Source organism: Oncorhynchus clarkii, chromosome 12, assembly GCF_045791955.1.
Source record: "Oncorhynchus clarkii lewisi isolate Uvic-CL-2024 chromosome 12, UVic_Ocla_1.0, whole genome shotgun sequence".
NCBI classification, from domain to species: domain Eukaryota; kingdom Metazoa; phylum Chordata; class Actinopteri; order Salmoniformes; family Salmonidae; genus Oncorhynchus; species Oncorhynchus clarkii.
Window position 1 is genome coordinate 37,729,771 of NC_092158.1, and position 21,388 is coordinate 37,751,158.

Below are 21,388 nucleotides of genomic sequence, written 5' to 3' on the forward strand. Positions count from 1 at the left end.
TGTATCATGTCATTTTGGAGTCACTTATTTAAATAAGAATATAATGTGAGCCCATAGTTTGGGTCACTGTGTGCATTTTTCTAGTGTGTAAAGGTGAATCGAATCTAACAGATTTGTAAGAAAGTACACAAAATAAACATTTAGATGTATTATTTAATCACACATTAACACACATTTGTATCACTTGATTCAGTGTAACAAACAATACAAAGAAAAGATATGGGGTGGTATTAAAAAAAAGCAGTTGGCAGTATTTTCTATTTTTTAGTAAATTTGAATTTCCTATTGAATTTCCTCCCTCTTTGTCTGGGCCTAGAGGAGGAAGAGGAGGAAGTACAGGAAGAGTACTGGCGCTTGAAGTCAATAAGGCAGTCTGTGGCTTCTGAGATAGAGGTGAAGGATCGGATGGGCGAGGTGCTCACTCTGAAACCTGAGACGGCGATGTCTCCACTTCCCCCAGACTCTCCCAGATCCTCAATAAGGCCACTGAAAGCAGTAATCACATGGTTATAAATGGCAGTGTCATGTTCATTAGAGAACACCGTAGTAAAACTTTATGCAATGAAAAAGGAAAAGTGTTTATTGGACATTTCCAGGTAGTTCCTCCCTCTTTCAGTCCATGTTGTGCCTACTGAACATGATCCAGGTGAGCTAGAGGTAGTACACTGATATTGTTACAGTGACACTGTCGATAGTCACCAAACAATCAGGCAAGCACTAAACTTCACAGTCTGCTTACCATCTCATTTTCACAAAATATGTTAATATGCATTCATAAACTATTAAACCAGAAGAAAATACACCACTTCAAATGAATAAGTCAATAGTCTTAGTCAACAATGGACAAATATGAAGGCATAAGCATATAATGGAGTTGATATGATGCTTTAGAGAGTTATTCATCAGGGTGTATCCTTGACAGACATACCCAACCAGGGTCTGCTTATCAGACTTCCCTACCTATCACACACATGGAACAGCCTGTGTCACCAGAGGTGGGTACAACAGTAGCATTAGTCAAATGGAGTTTCCAAAAACAATCCATTAGTGCATTTCCTGTTTTGCTTACCTGTGTTGGCTCCTGAAGGCAGCATCACATGGTCCGGCCTCAGCAGTCCCTAAAAGGAGACAGAGCAGAGTGAAAACATTGGCTCTCTTTTTCACCCATTCAAACAAGGTGGAACGAGGCATTTTGAACATGTAAAACAACATCATCACAGTTTGAGAGAGTGAGTGTACCTAAATCTCTTTGCTCTGTCTGGTCCAAAGCACTCAGCAAGTCTCCACTCTGGAAGATCATCCATCACACAGAGGGAAGAAAGAGCAGAAGACCAACGGTGAGTGCTTCACGACAGCTAGGGAAACCACACTGTCTGCAATTAACTACCAATGGTCTACAACAGCTGGCTTGGTTTTGATAACAACTACATATACAGTGTATAATGCTGTGCAATAGTGCAACTAGGAGTACCTTTCCGGCCCTGGATACAGCCCTGGATGCAGCCTTGGACACTTCTTGGTTTTTGATGCAGTCCTCTACGTGCTTCTCATAGTCCCGGAGATGAAATAGCTGCTGACACAGGAAGCACTTCTCTCCCTGCACTGCCCTGCTCAGAAGACAACACAACACAGACAGGTTAAAAGGTATGATCAGGTTACTCTATAGTAGGTATGTCAAAATAATTTAGCCTAAAGTGACGTTCCCTGTGAATGTAAACTAGGTATAGGAGACTGGCTGTTAGACCAAGGTCAATCCACTCATACCTACTTACTTGCCAGAGCCAGAAGAACAGGGCTGCTCCTCTCCAATTCTTTCTCCCCTTCTGGTCCTCTTCCTATGAGACTTCACTGTAACTACATATTAAGCAAGGGACTGTTTTACGCTCTGGGGTCAAACATAATATTTCACTACACATCCTTGACTTGCATTGTTCCTTTGTCAACATCCTTGCATAAACAACAGAGATTACTTTAGATTGAGCTGAAGAAACGAGTGTCTGTTGTATGCGTGTCTTGCTGCGTGTTCTCACCTTGCGATTGGCTCAGAGCCATCATCTCCTCTTCCTCCATGTTAGCGGTACTACCGTCACAGTAGGCAGCGTGCAGCTCAATCTCCGTCAGGGGGAAGGGGCGCATGCACATGGGACAGTCCATGCTGGGGCTCTGAGGGGGTGCAGGTTCTGAGACCCCACCCTGTACCTCCCCAGTCTCCTCCATTTCCACCCTCACATCCTCTCCTCTAGCAGGACTCCTAACAGGGCCACTCCTCCTTTCCTCTTTCACCTCCATCCTCTCTACACGCTGCTCCAGAGGATGGGGTAATGAGAGAAAAGTCTGGATCTGAGGCAGGGACTGCCTCTCTGGTTGGGGCTAGGGGTAACCAAATCAAACCACAGACATAAAAAAAACAACTATGATAGACATCTACAACACAACCTCACAATTCGATGAACACAGCCAAAATTTCTAGGTGTTGGATGAAAGAAGGAGAATCAGTCAGAACTGTAATCAGAATGCTCTGTTTCGGTGTGTCATTTGTAGTGCAGAAGTTACTGACCCGTGCAGGATTGGTGACCATCAGATCTTGGGTGCCATCGTCACTGAGTTGGGTCTCTGCCATCAGAATCAACAAGACAAAATAGAGGCATGCCAATTAAAAGCTACATATTATGAAGTGAAGCTCACAACATTTAGTATTTACTTCTAAATGTAACCATATACACAAAGTAAAGCAAACAATAGACATTAGGCACACCTTCCTAATATTTTTTCACCATTATTTAACCAGGTAGGCTAGTTGAGAACAAGTTCTCATTTACAACTGCGAGCTGGCCAAGATAAAGCACAGCAGTTCAACACATACAACAACACAGAGTTACACATGGAATAAACAAACATAGTCAATAATACAGTAGAAAAAAATTAAAAAGTCTATATATAGTGAGTGCAAATGACGTAAGATAAGGGAGGTAAGGCAATAAATAGGCCATGGTGGCGAAGTAATTACAATATAGCAATTAAACACTGAAATGGTAGATGTTCAGAAGATGAATGTGCAAGTAGAGATACTGGGGTGCAACGGAGCAAGATAAATAAATACAGTATGGGGATGAGGTAGTTGGATGGGCTATTTACAGATGGGCTATTTACAGATGGGCTATTTACAGATGGGCTATGTACAGGTGCAGTGATCTGTGAGCTGCTCTGACAGCTGGTGCTCAAAGCTAGTGAGGGAGATTTGAGTCTCCAGCTTCAGGGATTTTTGCAGTTCGTTCCAGTCATTGGCAGCAGAGAACTGGAAGGAAAGGCGGCCAAAGCAGGAATTGGCTTTGGGGGTGACCAGTGAGATATACCTGCTGGAGAGCGTGTTACGGGTGGGTGCTGCTATGGTGACCAGTGAGCTGAGAAAAGGTGGGGCTTTACCTAGACTTGTAGATGACCTGGAGCCAGTGGGTTTGGCAACAAGTATGAAGCGATGGCCAGCCAACGAGAGCGTACAGGTCGCAGTGGTGGGTAATATATGGGGCTTTGGTGACAAAACAGATAGACTGCATCCAATTTGTTGAGTAGAGTGTTGGAGGCTAGTTTATAAATGACATCGCCAAAGTTGAGGATCGGTAGGATGGTCAGTTTTACGAATGTTGGTTTGGCAGCATGAGTGAAGGATGGTTTGTTGCGAAATAGGAAGTCGATTCTAGATTTAATTTTGGATGGGAGATTAATGTACAGTGGGGCAAAAAAGTATTTAGTCAGCCACCAATTGTGCAAGTTCTCCCACTTAAAAAGATGAGGCCTGTAATTTTCATCATAGGTACACTTCAACTATGACAAAATCCAGAAAATCACATTGTAGGATTTTTAATGAATTTATTTGCAAATTATGGAGGAAAATATGTATTTGGTCACCTACAAACAAGCAAGATTTCTGGCTCTCACAGACCTGTAACTTCTTCTTTAAGAGGCTCCTCTGTCCTCCAGTCGTTACCTGTATTAATGGCACCTGTTTGAACTTGTTATCAGTATAAAAGACACCTGTCCACAACCTCAAACAGTCACATTCCAAACTCCACTATTATGGCCAAGACCAAAGAGCTGTCAAAGGACACCAGAAACAAAATTGTAGACCTGTGGGAGCAATTATTATTAACTGTGGGAGCAATTATTAGGAAATGGAAGACATACAAAACCACTGATAATCTCCCTCGGTCTGGGGCTCCATGCAAGATCTCACCCCGTGGGGTCAAAATGATCACAAGAACGGTAAGCAAAAATCCCAGAACCACACAGAGGTGGATCAGAGAATCACCAGCAGCAAGAACGACATCATTGATGTATACAGAGAAGATAAGAATGTGGTGATTGACAGAGTCAAAAGCCTTGGCCTGGTCGATGAATACGTCTGCACAGTAATGTCTCTTACAGGGGGACCTAGTGAATGACCTGCAGAGAGCTGGGACCAACGTAACAAAGCCTACCATCAGCAAGGGCATTGAAGATGAAACGTGGCTGGGTCTTTCAGCATGACAATGATACCAAACACACCGCCCGGGCAACGAAGGAGTGGCTTCGTAAGAAGCATTTCATTCATTCATTGATTCATTGATTCATTCATTGATGTATACAGAGAAGATAAGAATGTGGTGATTGACAGAGTCAAAAGCCTTGGCCTGGTCGATGAATACGTCTGCACAGTAATGTCTCTTACAGGGGGACCTAGTGAATGACCTGCAGAGAGCTGGGACCAACGTAACAAAGCCTACCATCAGCAAGGGCATTGAAGATGAAACGTGGCTGGGTCTTTCAGCATGACAATGATACCAAACACACCGCCCGGGCAACGAAGGAGTGGCTTCGTAAGAAGCATTTCAAGGTCCTGTAGTGGCCTAGCCAGTCTCCAGATCTCAACCCCATAGAAAATCTTTGGAGGGAGTTGAAAGTCTGTGTTGCCCAGCAACAGCCCCAAAACATCACTGCTCTAGAGGAGATCTGCATGGAGGAATGGGCCAAAATACCAGCAACAGTGTGTGAAAACCTTGTGAAGACTTACAGAAAACGTTTGACCTCTGTCATTGCCAACAAAGGGTATATAACAAAGTATTGAGATAAACTTTTGTTATTGACCAAATACTTATTTTCCACCATAATTTGCAAATAAATTCATAAAAAAATCCTACAATGTGTTTTCTGGATTTATTTCTCTCATTTTGTCTGTCATAGTTGAAGTGTACCTATGATGAAAATTACAGGCCTCTCTCATATTTTTAAGTGGGAGAACTTGCACAATTGGTGGCTGACTAAATACTTTTTTGCTCCACTGTAAGTCTGGAAGGAGAGTTTACAGTCTAGCCAGACACCTAGGTATTTGTAGTTGTCCACATATTCTAAGTCAGAACCGTCCAGAGTAGTGATGCTGGAAGGGCGGGCAGGTGTGGGCAGTGATTGGTTGAAGAGCTTGCATTTAGTTTTACTTGCATTTAAGAGCAGTTGGAGGCCACGGAAGGAGAGTTGCATGGCATTGAAGCTCGTCTGGAGGTTAGTTAACAGTATTCAAAGAGGGGCCAGAAGTATACAGAATGGTGTCGTCTGCATAGAGGTGGATCAGAGAATCACCAGCAGCAAGAGCGACATCATTGATGTATACAGAGAAGATAAGAATGTGGTGATTGACAGAGTCAAAAGCCTTGGCCTGGTCGATGAATACGTCTGCACAGTAATGTCTCTTATCGATGGCGGTTATGATATCGTTTAGGACCTTGAGCGTGGCTGAGGTGTACCCATGACCAGCTCTGAAACCAGATTGCAAAGCGGAGAAGGTACGGTGGGATTCGAAATGGTCAGAAATCTGTTAACTTGGCTTTCAAAGACCTCCGAAAGGCAGGGTAGGATAGATATAGGTCTGTAGCAGTTTGGGTCTAGAGTGTCTTCACTTTTGAAGAGGGGGATGACTGTGGCAGCTTTCCAATCTTTGGGAATCTTAGACAATACAATACAATATGTTAAACAGGCTAGTAATAGGGGTTGCAACAATTTCGGCAGATCATTTCAAAAAGAGAGGGCCCAGATTGTCTAGCCCAGCTGATTTGTAGGGGTCCAGATTTTGCAGCTCTTTAAGAACATCAGCTATCTTGATTTGGGTGAAGGAGGATTGGGGGGAGCTTGGGCGAGTTGCTGTGGGGAGTGCAGGGCTGTTGACAGGGGTAGGAGTAGCCAGGTGGAAAGCATGGCCAGACATAGAAAAATGCTTAATGAAATTCTCAATTATAGTGGATTTATAGGTGGTGACCGTGTTTCCTAGCCTCAGTGCAGTGGGTAGCTGGGAGGAGGTGCTCTTATTCTCCATGGACTTTACTTTTTTGAGTTTGTGCTACAGGATGCAAATTTCTACTTGAAAAAGCTAGCCTTAGCTTTCCTAACTGCCTGTGTATATTGGTTCCTAACTTCCCTTAAAAGTTGCATATCACGGGGGCTTTTTGATGCTAATGCAGAACGCCACAGGATGTTTTTGTGCTGGTCAAGGACAATCAGATCTGGAGAGAACCAAGGGCTATATCTGTTCCTGGTTCTACATTTTTTTTAAACGGGCATGCTTATTTAAGATGGTGAGGAAGGCACTTTTAAAGAATGACCATCCTCTACTGACGGGATGAGGTCAATATCCTTCCAGGATACCCGGGCCAGGTCGATTAGAAAGACCTTCTCACTGAAGTGTTTTAGGGAGCGTTTGACAGTGATGAGGGGTGGTTACGGATGCAGGCAATGAGGCAGTGATTGCTGAGATCTTGCTTGAAAACAGCAGAGGTATGTATGGAGTAGAGGTCGACCGATTATGATTTTTCAACGCAGATGCCAATATTTGGAGTACCAAAAAAGCCGATACCGATTAATCTGCAGATTTTTTCATTTATAATAATGACAATTACAACAATACTGAATTAAACACTTATTTTAACTTAATTTAAAACATGAATAAAATCAATTTAGCCTCAAATAAATAATGAAACATGTTCAATTTGGTATAAATAATGCAAAAACAAAGTATTGGAGAAGAAAGTAATATGTGCCATGTAAAAATGTGTGCCATGTAAAAAAGCTAACGTTTCAGTTCCTTGCTCAGAACATGAGAACATATGAAAGTTATTGGTTCCTTTTAACATGAGACTTCAACATTCCAAGGTAAAAGGTTTTAGGTTGTAGTTAATATAGCATTTATAGGACTATTTCTCTCTATACCATTTGTTTTTCATATATCTTTGACTATTGGATGTTCTTATAGGCACTATAGTATTGCCAGTGTAACAGTATAGCTTCCATCCCCCTCATCTCCCCTACCTGGGCTCGAACCAGGAACACATCGACAACAGCCACACTCGAATCATCGTTACCCATCGCTCCACAAAAGCCGCGGCCCTTGCAGCGCACAGGGAATAACTACTCCAAATCTAAAAGAGAGTGACGTTTGAAACAGTATTAGCGCACACCCAGCTAACTAGCTAGCCATTTCACATTGGTTACACCAGCCATTAGGCTGATAGGCTTGAAGTCATATACAGCGCTGTGCTTGCGAAGAGCTGCTGGCAAAACGCACGAAAGTGCTGTTTGAACGAATGATTACGGGCCTGCTGCTGCTCAGACTGCTCTATCAAATCAGACTTAATAATAACACACAGAAATACGAGCCTTTGGTCATTAATATGATCGAATCCGGAAATTATCATTTCGAAAACAAAACGTTTATTATTTCAGTGAAATACGGAACCGTTCTGTATTTTATCTAACGGGTGGCATCCCTAAGTCTAAATATTCTTATTACATTGCACAACCTTCAATGTATGTCACAAAATTCTGAGCCAGGCAGCCCAAACTCTTGCATATACCCTGACTCTGCGTGCAATGAACGCAAGAGAAATGACACAATTTCACCTGGTTAATATTGCCTGCTAAACTGGATTAGTAGTTATAACTAGTGATTATGATTTATTGTTTTTTATAAGATATGTTTAATGCTAGCTAGCAATTTACCTTGGCTTCTACTGCGTTCGCGTAACAGGCAGGCTACTCGTGGAGTGCAATGGTTAGACCGTTGGACTAGTTAACTGTGCACACACATATATATATATATATATATATATATTTTATAATCGTAAATCAGGGTTTTTGGTGGTCTTCCTGAGCCAGGATTGAGACACGGCTAGGACATCCGGGTTGGCAGAGTGTGCTAGGGCAGTGAATAATACAAACTTAGGGAGGAGGCTTCTAATGATAACATGCATGAAACCAAGGCTTTTACAGTTACAGAAGTCAACAAATGAGAGCGCCTGGGGAATGGGAGTGGAGCTAGGCACTGCAGGGCCTGGATTAACCTCTACATCACCAGAGGAACAGAGGATGAGTAGGATAAGGGTACGGCTAAAGGCTAAAATAACTGGTCGTCTAGTACATTCAGAACAGAGAGTAAAAGTAGCAGATTTATGGGCACGGTACATCAGGTATGGTAGGATGTGAATACAGTGAGGGTAAACCTGTGCATAAAGTGACGATGAAAGAGATATTGTCTCTAGAAATATCATTTAAACCAGATGATGTAAAGTGTTAAGTAAGGCGTATTGAGCAGGGCTAGAGGCTCGACAGTGAAATAAGGCAATAATTACTAACCAAAACAGCAATGGACAAGGCATATTGACGTTAGCGAGAGGCATGCGTAGCCGAGTGATCATAGGAGTCCAGTGAATGGCTTCAGGCAGCTAAGGGGCTGGGGCTAGCAAGTTAACAGAAGGGCCTTGGAGGGACGTCGCGACGGAAGAAAGTCTGTTGTGGCCCCCTCGTGCTATTACGTCGGCAGACAGATCAGCAGGGCTCAGTGTGGTAAACCAGGCAATTTGGTAAAATAGGTATAGTGGCCAAAGAATTTGTCCGGTGGGCCTCTTACGCTAAAAGTCCGATGTGCTCTGGACAGCTAGCGGGCCGAGGTTAGCGGATGGGCATTCAGGGGATGCCGCGACGGCGGAGCCAGTTGAGAAAACCCCGTCGGGCCAATCACGTCGGTGGTCCAGTCGTGATGGGTCGGCGGGGGTCCAGGCCAGTTGGCAAAATCGGTATTGTAGCCCAAGGAGTGGCTGATGGACCTCTTTGGCTAGCCAGGAGATGGGCCTAGCGGATGGGCCTAGCAAGGCTAGCTCCAGGCTAATTGGTTCTTGTTTCGGGACAGTGACGTTAGCCAGGAGTGGCCACTCGAATAGCAGCGAGCTAGCTGCGATGATCCAGGTGAGAAAAAAAAGGTTCAGTGCTTGCGGTAGGAATCTGGAGATATGGAGAAAAATAAGTCTGATTTGCTCTGGTTTGAGTCGCGCTGTGCAGACTGGCGAGAGTTGTCCGTGCTACACTATACATTGCTGTCTTTTTCTCAAACTGAAATTAGGCGAACTATTAGAATATTTGCAACCAGGAAATGGTGGAGTGATTTCTGGATATGCACCTTTAATGACAGTCATTTATAATCTGTGAAATCAATTTCGGTGACACTTTACTTGACACCCAGTGTTATAACACATTATGACAGTCATAACCATGTCATAATGTCATGACAGCTGACAATTCGTCATAACACTCATAACTGTCATGACCCATATATTTACACTTGTTGTGACACATATTGCATTATTTTATGGCACCTACATAAGTGTCAACACACGTTTATTCAAATGGTTGTTTTCCCAGCCAAGAAGTTTCCTTATGTTTGAAAGATTATTTCTTAAATCCTTTGTTGTTATGAATTCTTTAGATGTTTTTTTCCATCATATTTTAAATAACTTGTAGAAAATACACTATGACACTGTCATGAAACATTATGACCATCCTGAGTCACTTTACTGGGACTAATACAAAGCACTTTATGACACTGTCATGAAGCATTATGACCATCAAAATCATATAAACAAGATAGGGCAATCACGACAATGCCCTTATATCAGTCAAAAATAGGGTGTCTTGTCATGCTCCTGAAATCTGCTTCTGCATTCATTGCTGTCATCAGCAACAGAACATTGGGTTTGGTGCATGTCTGACATCAATGTGTGCACAATTACAATGATAATTGAATATGGTCAATAAAAACTAAAAGATAACAAACATACTGCTAACAAATATGCTATGGTGTAATGGAATATCTTGCATTTTCTGGTAGGTTTTGACACTTATCTACAGTGGTTTGTCCTTTAAAAGTTGCAGCGTACTGCGGCGCAGCTTGCATGGTGCCGCAGAATTCTATGTCACGTTATTTAAGTGTGAACCACTGGTACCATTAATGCTAGTTAGTGCTAGTTTGACCACCAGGGGGCATCTTTGAGAAACATTTGATAGCCTTCAATAGTGGCTGTACTAGAGAATTTAAAACCTTTTTTGTTTGAACATAGTATATGGGACTGATTAAGACATTTTCCTTAATTAATTTGATTAATATTATGGTATTTCTATTCCAAAAAAACCCTCTGTGTTTCCGTTAGGATGGAACAGAAAATATGCGCTGTATAAAGTGACGGTCGGGAGTACAGTACTGGGCTATTTAGCTGAAGAATCCCCGTGTCGTGCGGGCACGCGGGAGACCGGGGTTCAATTCCCTGACGGGGAGGAAGGAGTAGGCTGTCCTTGTAAATAAGAATTTGTTCTTAACTGACTTGCCTAGTTAAATAAAGGCTACACTAAGAGCATAACATTTCTACAATTCTAGTCTAACCAATACCCAAACGGAGATTCAGTGAAAATAAAAATCTCATTGATTTATCAAGACCAGTCCCCATGCTTGTCTCAGAGCAGCGCGAAACGGTGCTAAAATAGTTGTAGGCTATTGCTTCAAATCCTATTGCTAACGTCAATATGCTCTAGAAATAAATAGGGCCTACACCACTTTTAACAGCACATTACTCAACACTCATGTCGCCTACGGTAGGCCTACAGTATATCGAAAAATAAGATGTGACTCTCCGCCAATAATTGCATAGAGGATTGGAGGATTCTAAATTAAAACCAAAAGCCACCTCATAAGTCTCCCGGTGGAGGCCGGCACGGGTATCGACCCTGCATCTGTAGCAACGCATTTTGCACAGCGTGAGCCCCCATCCACAAAGTATCAACATACAGAAAGGTATATTGTCCTGCTAATAGCCCATAATGGGCTATTATAATACAGTACATGGTGTCCATTTCTTTATTTAAGACTATCAGAAAGAATGTTGGTACTTACTTATTTTGATGCAAAGCCATGAATGAGTGCTTTATGTAGGTGCCATGCTATATGACTGCCATCAACTTGATAATATATAACAATATTTTAGGTTATTTTGTTTTCAAAAAAACGAAAGAGAACGATTGTAATCTGAATAGAGGCCAAAATAATATTTGTAAAGGCCAAAACATTTATTTCTGTTTTTAGAGGGAGACAAACGCTGGGCAAATTGTGCGCCACCCATGAAAGCCAAAATATAGCCCTGCTAATAGCCATAATGGCGCTGTACAATGTGACCGTGTGTGTTTGAAAGAGTATTTTCCAGTAAGCAACAATTTGGTTACCTTCATTAGACAACTTTGTTCCAATATTTCTGTAATTCAGTGATATTTATTCCCATAGTAATTCGCTATGGATCCATAACTAAATAAACATCAGCATTTTATTATTATTAGTTATTATTATTATTAGTTACATTGTTTTAGTTTGAATGTGCAGACTGGCACTAAGAACAGAACAGCGAGAACGTTTCCCTAGTCAGCTCCATTATTAGTGCAATGCCCCTTAAAGTGTTACCAGTGTGGCGGTCCTTCCTTCCTTCCTTCCTTCCTTCCTTCCTTCCTTCCTTCCTTCTCCATGGGCTAGGTCGGTATTCTGTGCACAGCACTGCGGCCCATCCAGTGCCCCTGTGCCTTGAATCTTGCGCACTTTCAATGGATATAGTTGGAGAACTGCAAGGGAATCCCATTGTGCGCCACTCGGGGGCCATGGCCAACTGATAAAATAATTTATGTTTAAAGATACTGATTAAATAATTCCACTCTGAAACCACAATTGTATGAAATTTAGAAGAATCATAAAACTATAATCTGATGATGTGTGTAGTTTTAGTAAGAATTTCTTTAGTATTGTTAGGGAATGATCAGAATTAGTTGGGTAACATAGATAAGATGTTTTATTTTCATGATATGCTTATGAGTTATTTCTCATATTTTGTTGTACTATAGTGGTGGCCATTGGCAGTTATCTGTTCTATGTCAAGACTAAGTTGCATGGGCCGCAGAGAGGGGAGAGGTCAAGGGGTCATCATGTGTAAACATATCTTTTGATCTTTTGCTCCACTGTGTCTGTGCCAGTCACTCCCTACTTTTCCCATCGGGAAAGGAGGATGGCAGTGTCTGGAATCATTCTATCCTCTCCGTGAGTTTGTCCAGGATTGGTTGTAATTTAGAATTGGTTCTATCTAAATGACAATTTGATATATATCATAGGGTGGGGGTAATGTCAAAATCATCTCCAAAATATATATTTTTAAACAAAGCGATTTATTATTAATCATTTTGAATTATATAAAAGTCCGTTGGATATTCTCATAGATATAATTAACCCTGTTATTAGCAGGACAATATACAGTGGGGAGAACAAGTATTTGATACACTGCCGATTTTGCAGGCTCTCACAGACCTGTTAGTTTTTCTTTAAGAAGCCCTCCTGTTCTCCACTCATTACCTGTATTAACTGCACCTGTTTGAACTCGTTACCTGTATAAAAAACACCTGTCCACACACTCAAACAGACTCTAACCTCTCCACAATGGTCAAGACCAGACAGCTGTGTAAGGACATCAGGGATAGAATTGTAGACCTGCACAAGGCTGGGATGGGCTACAGGACAATAGGCAAGCAGCTTAGTGAGAAGGCAACAACTGTTGGTGCAATTATTAGAAAATGGAAGAAATTCAAGATGACGGTCAATCACCCTCGGTCTGGGGCTCCATGCAAGATCTCACCTCGTGTGGCATCAATGATCATGAGGAAGGTGAGGGAACAGCCCAGAACTACACGGCAGGACCTGGTCAATTACCTGAAGAGAGCTGGGACCACAGTCTCAAAGAAAACCATTAGTAACACACTACGCCGTCATGGATTAAAATCCTGCAACGCACGCAAGGTCCCCCTGCTCAAGCCAGCGCATGTCCAGGCCCATCCGAAGTTTGCCGATGACCATCTGGATGATCCAGAGGAGGAATGGGAGAAGGTCATGTGGTCTGATGAGACAAAAATAGAGCTTTTTGGTCTAAACTCCACTCGCCGTGTTTGGAGGAAGAAGGATGAGTACAACCCCAAGAACACCATTCCAACTGTGAAGCATGGAGGTGGAAACATAATTCTTTGGGGATGCTTTTCTGCAAAGGGGACAGGACGACTGCACCGTATTGAGGGGAGGATGGATGGGGCCATGTATCGCGAGATCTTGGCCAACAACCTCCTTCCCTCAGCAAGAGCATTGAAGATGGGTCGTGGCTGGGTCTTCCAGCATGACAACGACCCTAAACACACAGCCAGGGCAACTAAGGAATGGCTCCGTAAGAAGCATCTCAAGGTCCTGGAGTGGCCTAGCCAGTCTCCAGACCTGAACCCAATAGAAAATCTTTGAAGGGAGCTGAAAGTCCATATTGCCCAGCGACAGCCCCGAATCCTGAAGGATCTGGAGAAGATCTGTATGGAGGAGTGGGCCAAAATCCCTGCTGCAGTGTGTGCAAACCTGGTCAAGAACTACAGGAAACGTATGATCTCTGTAACAAAGGTTTCTGCACCAAATATTAAGTTCTGCTTTTCTGATGTATCAAATACTTATGTCATGCAATAAAATGCTAATTAATTACTTAAAAATCATACAATGTGATTTTCTGGATTTTTGTTTTAGATTCCGTCTCTCATAGTTGAAGTGTACCTATGATAAAAAATGACAGACCTCTACATGCTTTGTAAGTAGGAAAACCTGCACAATCAGCAGTGTATCAAATACTTGTTCTCCCCACTGTATATTGTCCTGCTAATAACAGGGTTAATTATATCTATGAGAATATCCAACGGACTTTTATATAATTCAAAATTATTAATAATAAATCGCTTTGTTTAAAAATATATATTTTGGAGATGATTTTGTTTTCAAATAACGTAAATAGAGCGAGAAAGAGGCCATTCTTGAACATGGGGTGAGACATTGTTACTAATTTGTAAATAAAGCCAGTTTGTTATTTAGAATTATTTATTTCTAGTTTTAGAGGGCGAGAAACCAAATAAAATAGTAATCTCATGGGTATCCCAGTCGAGGCCGGCACAGGTATTGAACCAGCATCTGAAGCAACACAGCTTGCACAGCTATGCAGTGTTTTAAACCGTTGCACCACTCAGGCGCTGCACAACGTGACAGGTCGGGAGTGGCCTACAGTACAAGCAAAATAATCCTAATAAAATAAAATAAAACCTTAGTGTAACAACAGTTTTAGTAAGTAATACTTAAGTTGTGCACAATTATCAGTTTCTATTTAGGTTTATGTCACCCATTCAATGTCAGTTAGAGACACAGTAGGACCCAAAATCATAATCAGTGCTCTAACGCCCCCTTGCGCTGCTCTGGAGCAATGAAGTGGTGACGTGCTAAACCACAAACTATCTCTAAGTCCTGAAGCATAATCACACACATTTTAGTGGAGCAAGCACTGTAGGTATCATAACCAGCCATAAAAGAACACAATATATGTCACAACAGGTCTAAAAATGTGTCATGACAGTGTTATGAACATATTATGACAGGTTATGACAAATTGTCTGCTGTTATTACATGGTTATGACAGTGTCACAATATGTTATGACGCTGGGTGTCAAGTAAAGTCTTACCATTTCTTATACCTGGAACTTCTAAGCCACCGACATCCACCACTTCATCCCCCATTATTTCTTCCTCCTCCCTCTTCTCTCCCTCTTTTTCATCTTCTTCCTTTTCCTTCTCCAGCGGGACAGGCAGTGGCGATGGTCTTCTCTCTTCATTTCTAAGGCCAAGACTCCTGGAAATTAGAAATCAACATGTTTTCATTCCTGTGCACATTTAAAGGACTTGTATCATTGAGATTATAGACAAGCTAGGTCCATACTGTATAATGTAGCAGTTTATGCCTCCATTTCTTACCTTCGAGGTAGAATTTGTTGTTGATTGGATTCTACATGAAATACAGGTGAGGGCGATTTCTATGGGAAGACAAAACAAAGAGATCCTTTTCTGGGGGAGAGCCTTTAGAAATACATAAATGTATTGCTCCCTATAAGTATTGACAAAAGTTAAGCAATACTCACTTCGTCTTCTTCAGGAGTGGACACAAACAGTGACTGATAGTCCTTCCACTCCAGTCTTCCTCTCCTCCCTCCCTCTTCCGTCCCTCCCTGTGACCGCCGCCACTCCCTTTCCTCACCCTCCTCTTCATCATCCTCTACCACCTCCACGACCTCTTCCTGCTGGTTTCTCACTCCCTGGACTTCTTCCTCCTCTTCCTCCAGAAGTTCTGGGGCCCTGTGTCTCTTGGGGCGTCCCCTCCTGGAAAAAGGTCTCTCTGGGGGCCCAGGAAGGACAGGCTCCCCCCAGCCTGCCTTCCTCAGCAGACCCCTCTGGGCTTCCTTCAGGCTCTTCTCATACACCTCCAGCTGGGACATGATCACCTGTAAGGAAAAATCTGTTAATTGCTATCAGTTACATACTCAGTTAAAAGTCATGACATCTGACATCAGGTCAATGAAATATTACAAAATGATGGATGTCAGTGACCATCAGGTTCTTGGTCGCCTCCCTGTATACAATACAGTAGCACACAGAATTTATACAATGCATTCGGGAAGTATTCAGACCCCTTGACTTTTTCTACACCGTTACATTACAGCCTGATTCTAAAATTAATCAAATAAAATGTTTTCCACAATAGACATGCAATACCCCATAATGACAAAGCAAAAAAAACAGTTTTTTACAAAATGTTAACAAATTTATTTAAGAAAAAAAATACCTTATGCACATTAGTACTCAGACCCTTTGCTATGAGACTCAAAAATGAGCTTAGGTTCATCCTAGTTCCCATTGATCATCCTTGAGATGTTTCTACATCCACCTGTGGTAAATTCAATTGATTGGACATGATTTGGAAAGGTGCATACCTGTTTATCTAAAGGTCCCACAGTTGACAGTGCATGTAAGAGCAAAAAGCAAGCCATGAAGCAAGCTGTTCCTAGGCCGTCATTGAAAATAAGAATTTGTTCTTAACTGACATGCCTGGTTAAACAAAAGGTACTTTAAAAAAACGTTCTTAATGAAGTTGAAGGAATTGTCTGTAGATCTCCGAGACAGGATTGTGTTCGAGGAACAGATCTGGGGAAGGGTACCACAACATTTCTTCAGCATTGAAAGTCCCCAAGAACACAGTGGCCTCCATCTTTCTTAAATGGAAGAAGTTTGGAACCACCAAGACTCTTCCTAAAGCTGGCCGCCCAGCCAAACTGAGCAATTGGGGGACAATGGCCTTGGTCAGGGAGGCGACCAAGAACCTGATGGTCACTGACAATTTTAGAATAAGGCTGTAAGATAACAAAACGTGGAAAAAGTCAAGGGGTCTGACTCGTTTTCAAATGCACTATATGCCCCTTTTTGTGTTCCCAGATGTCAGATACCCACATTGACTCCTAATCCAGAGAATGTCTATGAGAGAGAATAATAAATTAAGACTACATCAGAAGAAAGATAAAGGATAACCTGCGTGTAGGCATCTGGGTCCTGCCCTCGCGGACAGAAAGGCACCCCCCAATAGTAGCACACCACTCCCCCATCCCCCTGGCTGCCTGTGGGGGGAGAGAGGTGGCTGGAAGAGGCCTGGGGCTGGTGGGAAGAGGGGTATCTGGCTTGTGCCTCATCATGGCTCCCTCTACCTGCAGCCTGTCTGGGGAGAAAGGGGGAGGGAGATCCATACATGCCCTTGAAGGTGAACTTCTTCCGGATGCGCTTGGACTGGCTCTCTCCATCCTCGCACGCGGAGTCTTCGGAGATGTGTGTGCGTTTCTTGGGGACGAGGCAGGGGCTGTGTATGTGTGGAGGGGAACAGTGGTGGTTGGTGTTTGTGGAGAGACATTGGTTGCTTGGTTGTGGGAGGTCATTCTCTTGTGGGAAGACTGGGCTGGGCAATTGAGCCGACTGCAAGAGAGAGAAGTTCCCACAATACACTGTAAATTAGGTTTCAGGTGAAGTCAAAGGCTAAATAACAGTACTGCTAACATACAATCTCTTGTAGTTCCTTGGCATTACCTTTGCAGGACCGTCTTCCTCTTCGTCATCATCTGACCAGCGTAGCGCCATATTACTGGTTAACTCCTGCATTGGCTGAGTCTCAAACGCCAATGTAAGTTCCTCTGAATTAAGGTCTTCTTCTGCAGCTAAAGAGAACAATCATGCCAATACATACATAGGATCAGAACATAGAAAGCCAAAGGGCAGGAAGAGGCCATATGAACCTGCCCTACCGCTATTACTTGCTCTCATTAAAACTCAGTGTTGGTGTAACATTATTCTGTATGTATGATAGTTGTTAAAACAATAGAAAACATACCAAACTTTGCAGGCGTGCTAATCCTGTTTACAGCGCTCTGTGAGGATTCACCCCGACGTTCCTCTTGGTCAACAACTTTGTCTGCAACTCCAGCTGTCTTCCTTATAGGCATGAGTCTCTTGTTCAGGGACAGGGTTGTTCTGAGGCGTGGTGGAAGGCACTTTGAGGATTCGCTGCTCTTCACATCCTCTCTGTCTCTATCCTCATGGTCTTCTGATGTAGAGACACTTTCAATACAGTTCTGTGGACCCTGGTCCCTTATCTGATCAGTTCTGGGGAAGACTGGGCTTCCGGGAAAGGTGGGACTTGCCGCTTTCTCTTCTTCTCCTGTATCACTACTGGAGAACATGGCACTTTTAGGAAAAGTTGGACTTGCCTCTTTTTCTTCTTTTCCTGAATCAGTCTCAGAGAACATAGGGGGACTCCCTTGGCCTGGTTCCCCACCTGCAGTTCTCTCTGTCCTGGAGAACACAGGGCTTTTGGAGAATGTAGGGCTCTTTGGCTGAAAAGACTGAGACATCTGGGACTTTGTGGAAAGAGTTACGCTTGGAGGACTCTCTTGAGAACATAGTAGGAACCCAGAGGCCTGACAGTCTACTAGGAGGTCCTGGCTGAGCTTATGCAGGCACAGGATGAGTTTGCTGGCTGAGGGGACTGTAGTGGCGAGAGGGAATACAGAGGACTTCTTCCTGAGTTGGGACTCATTCTCTGTGGACTTGCATTCCTGAGATTCGACGTGGGCTGAGAGGTTTCCGAAAGGGTTCTTTAGAGAAGACCCCTCCTTAAAATGGCATAGAAAATGTGATTAAAATAACTTTGTTTTTTATTTTACCATTATTTAACTAGGCAAGTCAGTTAAGAACAAATTCTTATTTTCAATGACAGCCTAAGAACAGTGGGTTAACTGCCTTGTTCAGGGCCAGAACAACATATTTTTACCTTGTCAGCTCGGGGATTCGATCTTGCAACCTTTCAGTTACTAGTCCAACACTCTAACCACTAGGCTACCTGCCGTCCCGGTAACATCACTAGAACTAAATTGATTTGGAATGCAATCTAGACTGGTGATGATTGAAATATGTGGCATTTAGATATAAGTAAGTAATTGGTTCTTCTAGACCTCCATTAATGCTTATTAACACATGTTTTCAGGTTAAAGTATCAATCAGACTCATAGATAGTTAGATTTAGGCCCATAGTAGCCCCTGAAGAAAGACAGAACTACATGATTACCATGACAGACAAATAATGAGGCACCACTGACCTGTGAAGAGAGAGGCATGGAGGTGGAAGCTTGGCTGAGGGGAGAAGACTGGGAGTAGACCTTCTGGGTCTGAGACAGGTCAGGCATATCTAGTAATGGACTAGCCTCTTTTTTCCCCCTCCTGCTGGTTTCTGGGTTAGCAACCCCTACACTAACACCGTGGGCTCCCTCCCTGTCAGCCACACCATAAGAGAGCTTCCGCCTGGGGGGCTGTATGCTGCTTTCTGCCTCTGGAGGGGAACGTTGAGATTTCTGGTTAGGGCTCCCGTCCACCAGCAGAGATTCTGAGTTGGGATGAGTGTGTCTGTCCGCCTGGAGGGATAGATCAACACTCGTGTATCACAGGAATAGATACAATGGGAGAAACATTTGTGGTTTTATCTGAAATAATGGCGAGGACTGTGACTGTCCTAGAGGAAATGTCCAGGCAACCTTTTATATCTGTCAGTATTCTCGCCACTTACGTAGAGGCTTTCAGCGATGGCCTTCCTCATGGTCTCCTCCTCCTGTCGTTGCCTGAGAGCAGTGTTGCTGGCCTCCTGTTCACTCAGCTTCATGGCCAGATCCAGCATCTCTTCCTCAGTCATCTCTGAGAAGAGAGGGGACAGCTTCAGTACAGTAGATGACAAAGTTCCAACTAGCAGTGCTTCAGTGGTTACATTTTGGTGATTGATCATGACTCAGTTCCATTACAATATGTACATTGGAGTTGTGTAAGGAGCCCCGGCACTCAGTCAGAACATTAACACGCATCACTTGTCTAACGGTTTTGGGCGGCAGGTAGCCTAGCGGTTAAGAGCGTTGGGCCAGTAACCGAAAGGTTGCTGGTTTAAATCCCTGAGCCGATTAGGTGAAAAATCTGTTGATGTGCCCTAAAATGTAAACGCATAACAACCTTATCTTTCATATCAGCTAGAAATAATTATATATATATATATATATATATATAAAAAGAAGGTTCAATTGATACACACCTTTATAGGGTTAGTGTTCTCACGCGGCCATATATCCATGTTACAGCCTATGTTTATTGGAAAACAGACAGTAGACCTGTGCTAATTAGCTACCTGCATCTAACACCTGCGTGTAAACGGAAGACAAACGTGTTGTCACAAAATACTGTTGACTGCAACTGTGTTAACACCAGTTAAAACAGTGTAGAATAAGTGTGTATTTTGCATTTGTGAAATTATTTTGATGTGATATGAAAGTAGAGATTTATGTTTCTATAACCATACTGCAATTGAGAATTGACTCAGGTTTGAGTATTTGGCCGTTTTGGCTTCCAGAGCCAAAACAGAACATGTAAGGTCCTTGGACTATAAACAATTAACGCTAGGCTCCTTTCGTCCATTATAGGGCTAATGTGCTACATGAGAATGATACGTCTAATTCGCTACGTTACAAATAAGGAGACTTATATTGAACAGTATACCGTTAGATCGTATTTTACTCTCCTTCTCCCGTTTATGCTCCTTTAATGATGTTGGTCTGAAGTCTTCATCCTGGGTTAGAAGAGAGATGAGTTGTCAATTACAGATTATTTTATATCTTGGGTCAGGTGCCTTTCTTTAAGAGACATAAAAGTGATCTGAAGCAGAAATACTACTTGGCCGACAATTATCAAGTATAGTATAGAGTTATTATTTTGTAGTTAACATTTAATGATAGGTCACTTTACACATATAGATAACCAGTAGTTAGGTAGTTCTGTATCCGTGTAGCTAGCTAGCCAGTGTGTAACCAGCTAGCTAGCTAACGAGTCAGTTCAGCTGGGTAACGTTACCTCGTCGCTGTCTGAGATGACGACTCTGTCCTCTTCATGATCAACTGCTCGTCTTCGTTTCCTGGGACCATCATCAGCGTATCTGTTCTCTCGCTTTTTTCGAGGAGGCATGTTGCTTGGTTGAATTTGGTGCTTGATAACAAATATAGACGGGAAGTTAGCTTAGCTAGCTACCGTTAGCTATCCTTACGACTTGTGTCGCGGATGTCTGCACACTCATCTTCCTGAGAATTACGAAAAACCGAAAGTAGAACAGTTACTTAGCTAGCTATGTATATAACGACACATGGAATTTAAGTTACAAATCATTCAGTTAAATACTGTTAATCACATCCAGTGTTAGTTGGTAGGATTCCTACTTTTACCAAAACATTGATAAACCTCGATTCAAGAAGCCATGTTTTCTTCGATCACGTGACTCAATAAAAGGGAGGTAAAACTTTGAAGGGGACTGAAACTAATATTTTTGTAACTAAAACGTTTCATTGTTCTGTCTTTGGCTGAAATGTACGGTGCAATACAGCACTACAATTGCACATTTCAAACAGGAAGAGCATGCTTTTTTAACGGGGCCAGTTAAAAACTGTTCACAAATGAAACTACAGAAAGGTGTATTAAACGTCCCTGTGAAAATAATGTCCAAACGTGTGAGCAGAAGCCAGCAAAGTACTTTATGGCACTCTCAAAACACCCCCC

General features: G+C 42.7%; 1 protein-coding gene across 2 annotated transcripts; it reads right to left on the reverse strand.

Annotated features, from left to right (window-relative positions):
- Window positions 1-133: 133 nt before the first annotated feature.
- On the reverse strand, window positions 134-21,116 carry LOC139423140 (BRCA1-A complex subunit RAP80-like). Of its 2 annotated transcripts, none has more exons than XM_071174829.1 (17): window positions 20,693-21,116; window positions 20,342-20,411; window positions 19,371-19,495; window positions 18,907-19,218; window positions 17,643-18,423; window positions 17,342-17,469; window positions 16,796-17,230; window positions 15,355-15,714; window positions 15,191-15,249; window positions 14,902-15,068; window positions 2,558-2,613; window positions 2,031-2,370; window positions 1,773-1,854; window positions 1,472-1,607; window positions 1,240-1,288; window positions 1,070-1,118; window positions 134-486 (listed from the first exon to the last, which is right to left on the reverse strand). In XM_071174829.1, the coding sequence occupies exons 1-17, from the start codon at window positions 20,801-20,803 to the stop codon at window positions 258-260; spliced, it is 3,489 nt and encodes a 1,162-aa protein (XP_071030930.1). In that variant the 5' UTR covers window positions 20,804-21,116; the 3' UTR covers window positions 134-257. The 2 variants fall into 2 exon arrangements, with proteins under 2 accessions (XP_071030930.1, XP_071030931.1); XM_071174830.1 differs by having other exon boundaries at window positions 136-486; window positions 14,914-15,068.
- Between the last annotated feature and the right edge of the window lie 272 nt (window positions 21,117-21,388).

Excerpts from the sequence above, each read along its gene's own strand:
- LOC139423140 (XM_071174829.1), bottom strand. The coding sequence starts at position 20,803 with ATGCCTCCTCGAAAAAAGCGAGAGAACAGATACGCTGATGATGGTCCC. Across the intron at positions 15,250-15,354 it reads CCACTCCTGAAGAAGACGAA|AAATCGCCCTCACCTGTATT; the intron begins GTGAGTATTGCT and ends GTCTTCCCATAG. Across the intron at positions 2,371-2,557 it reads TGGTCACCAATCCTGCACGG|CCCCAACCAGAGAGGCAGTC; the intron begins GTCAGTAACTTC and ends GGTTACCCCTAG.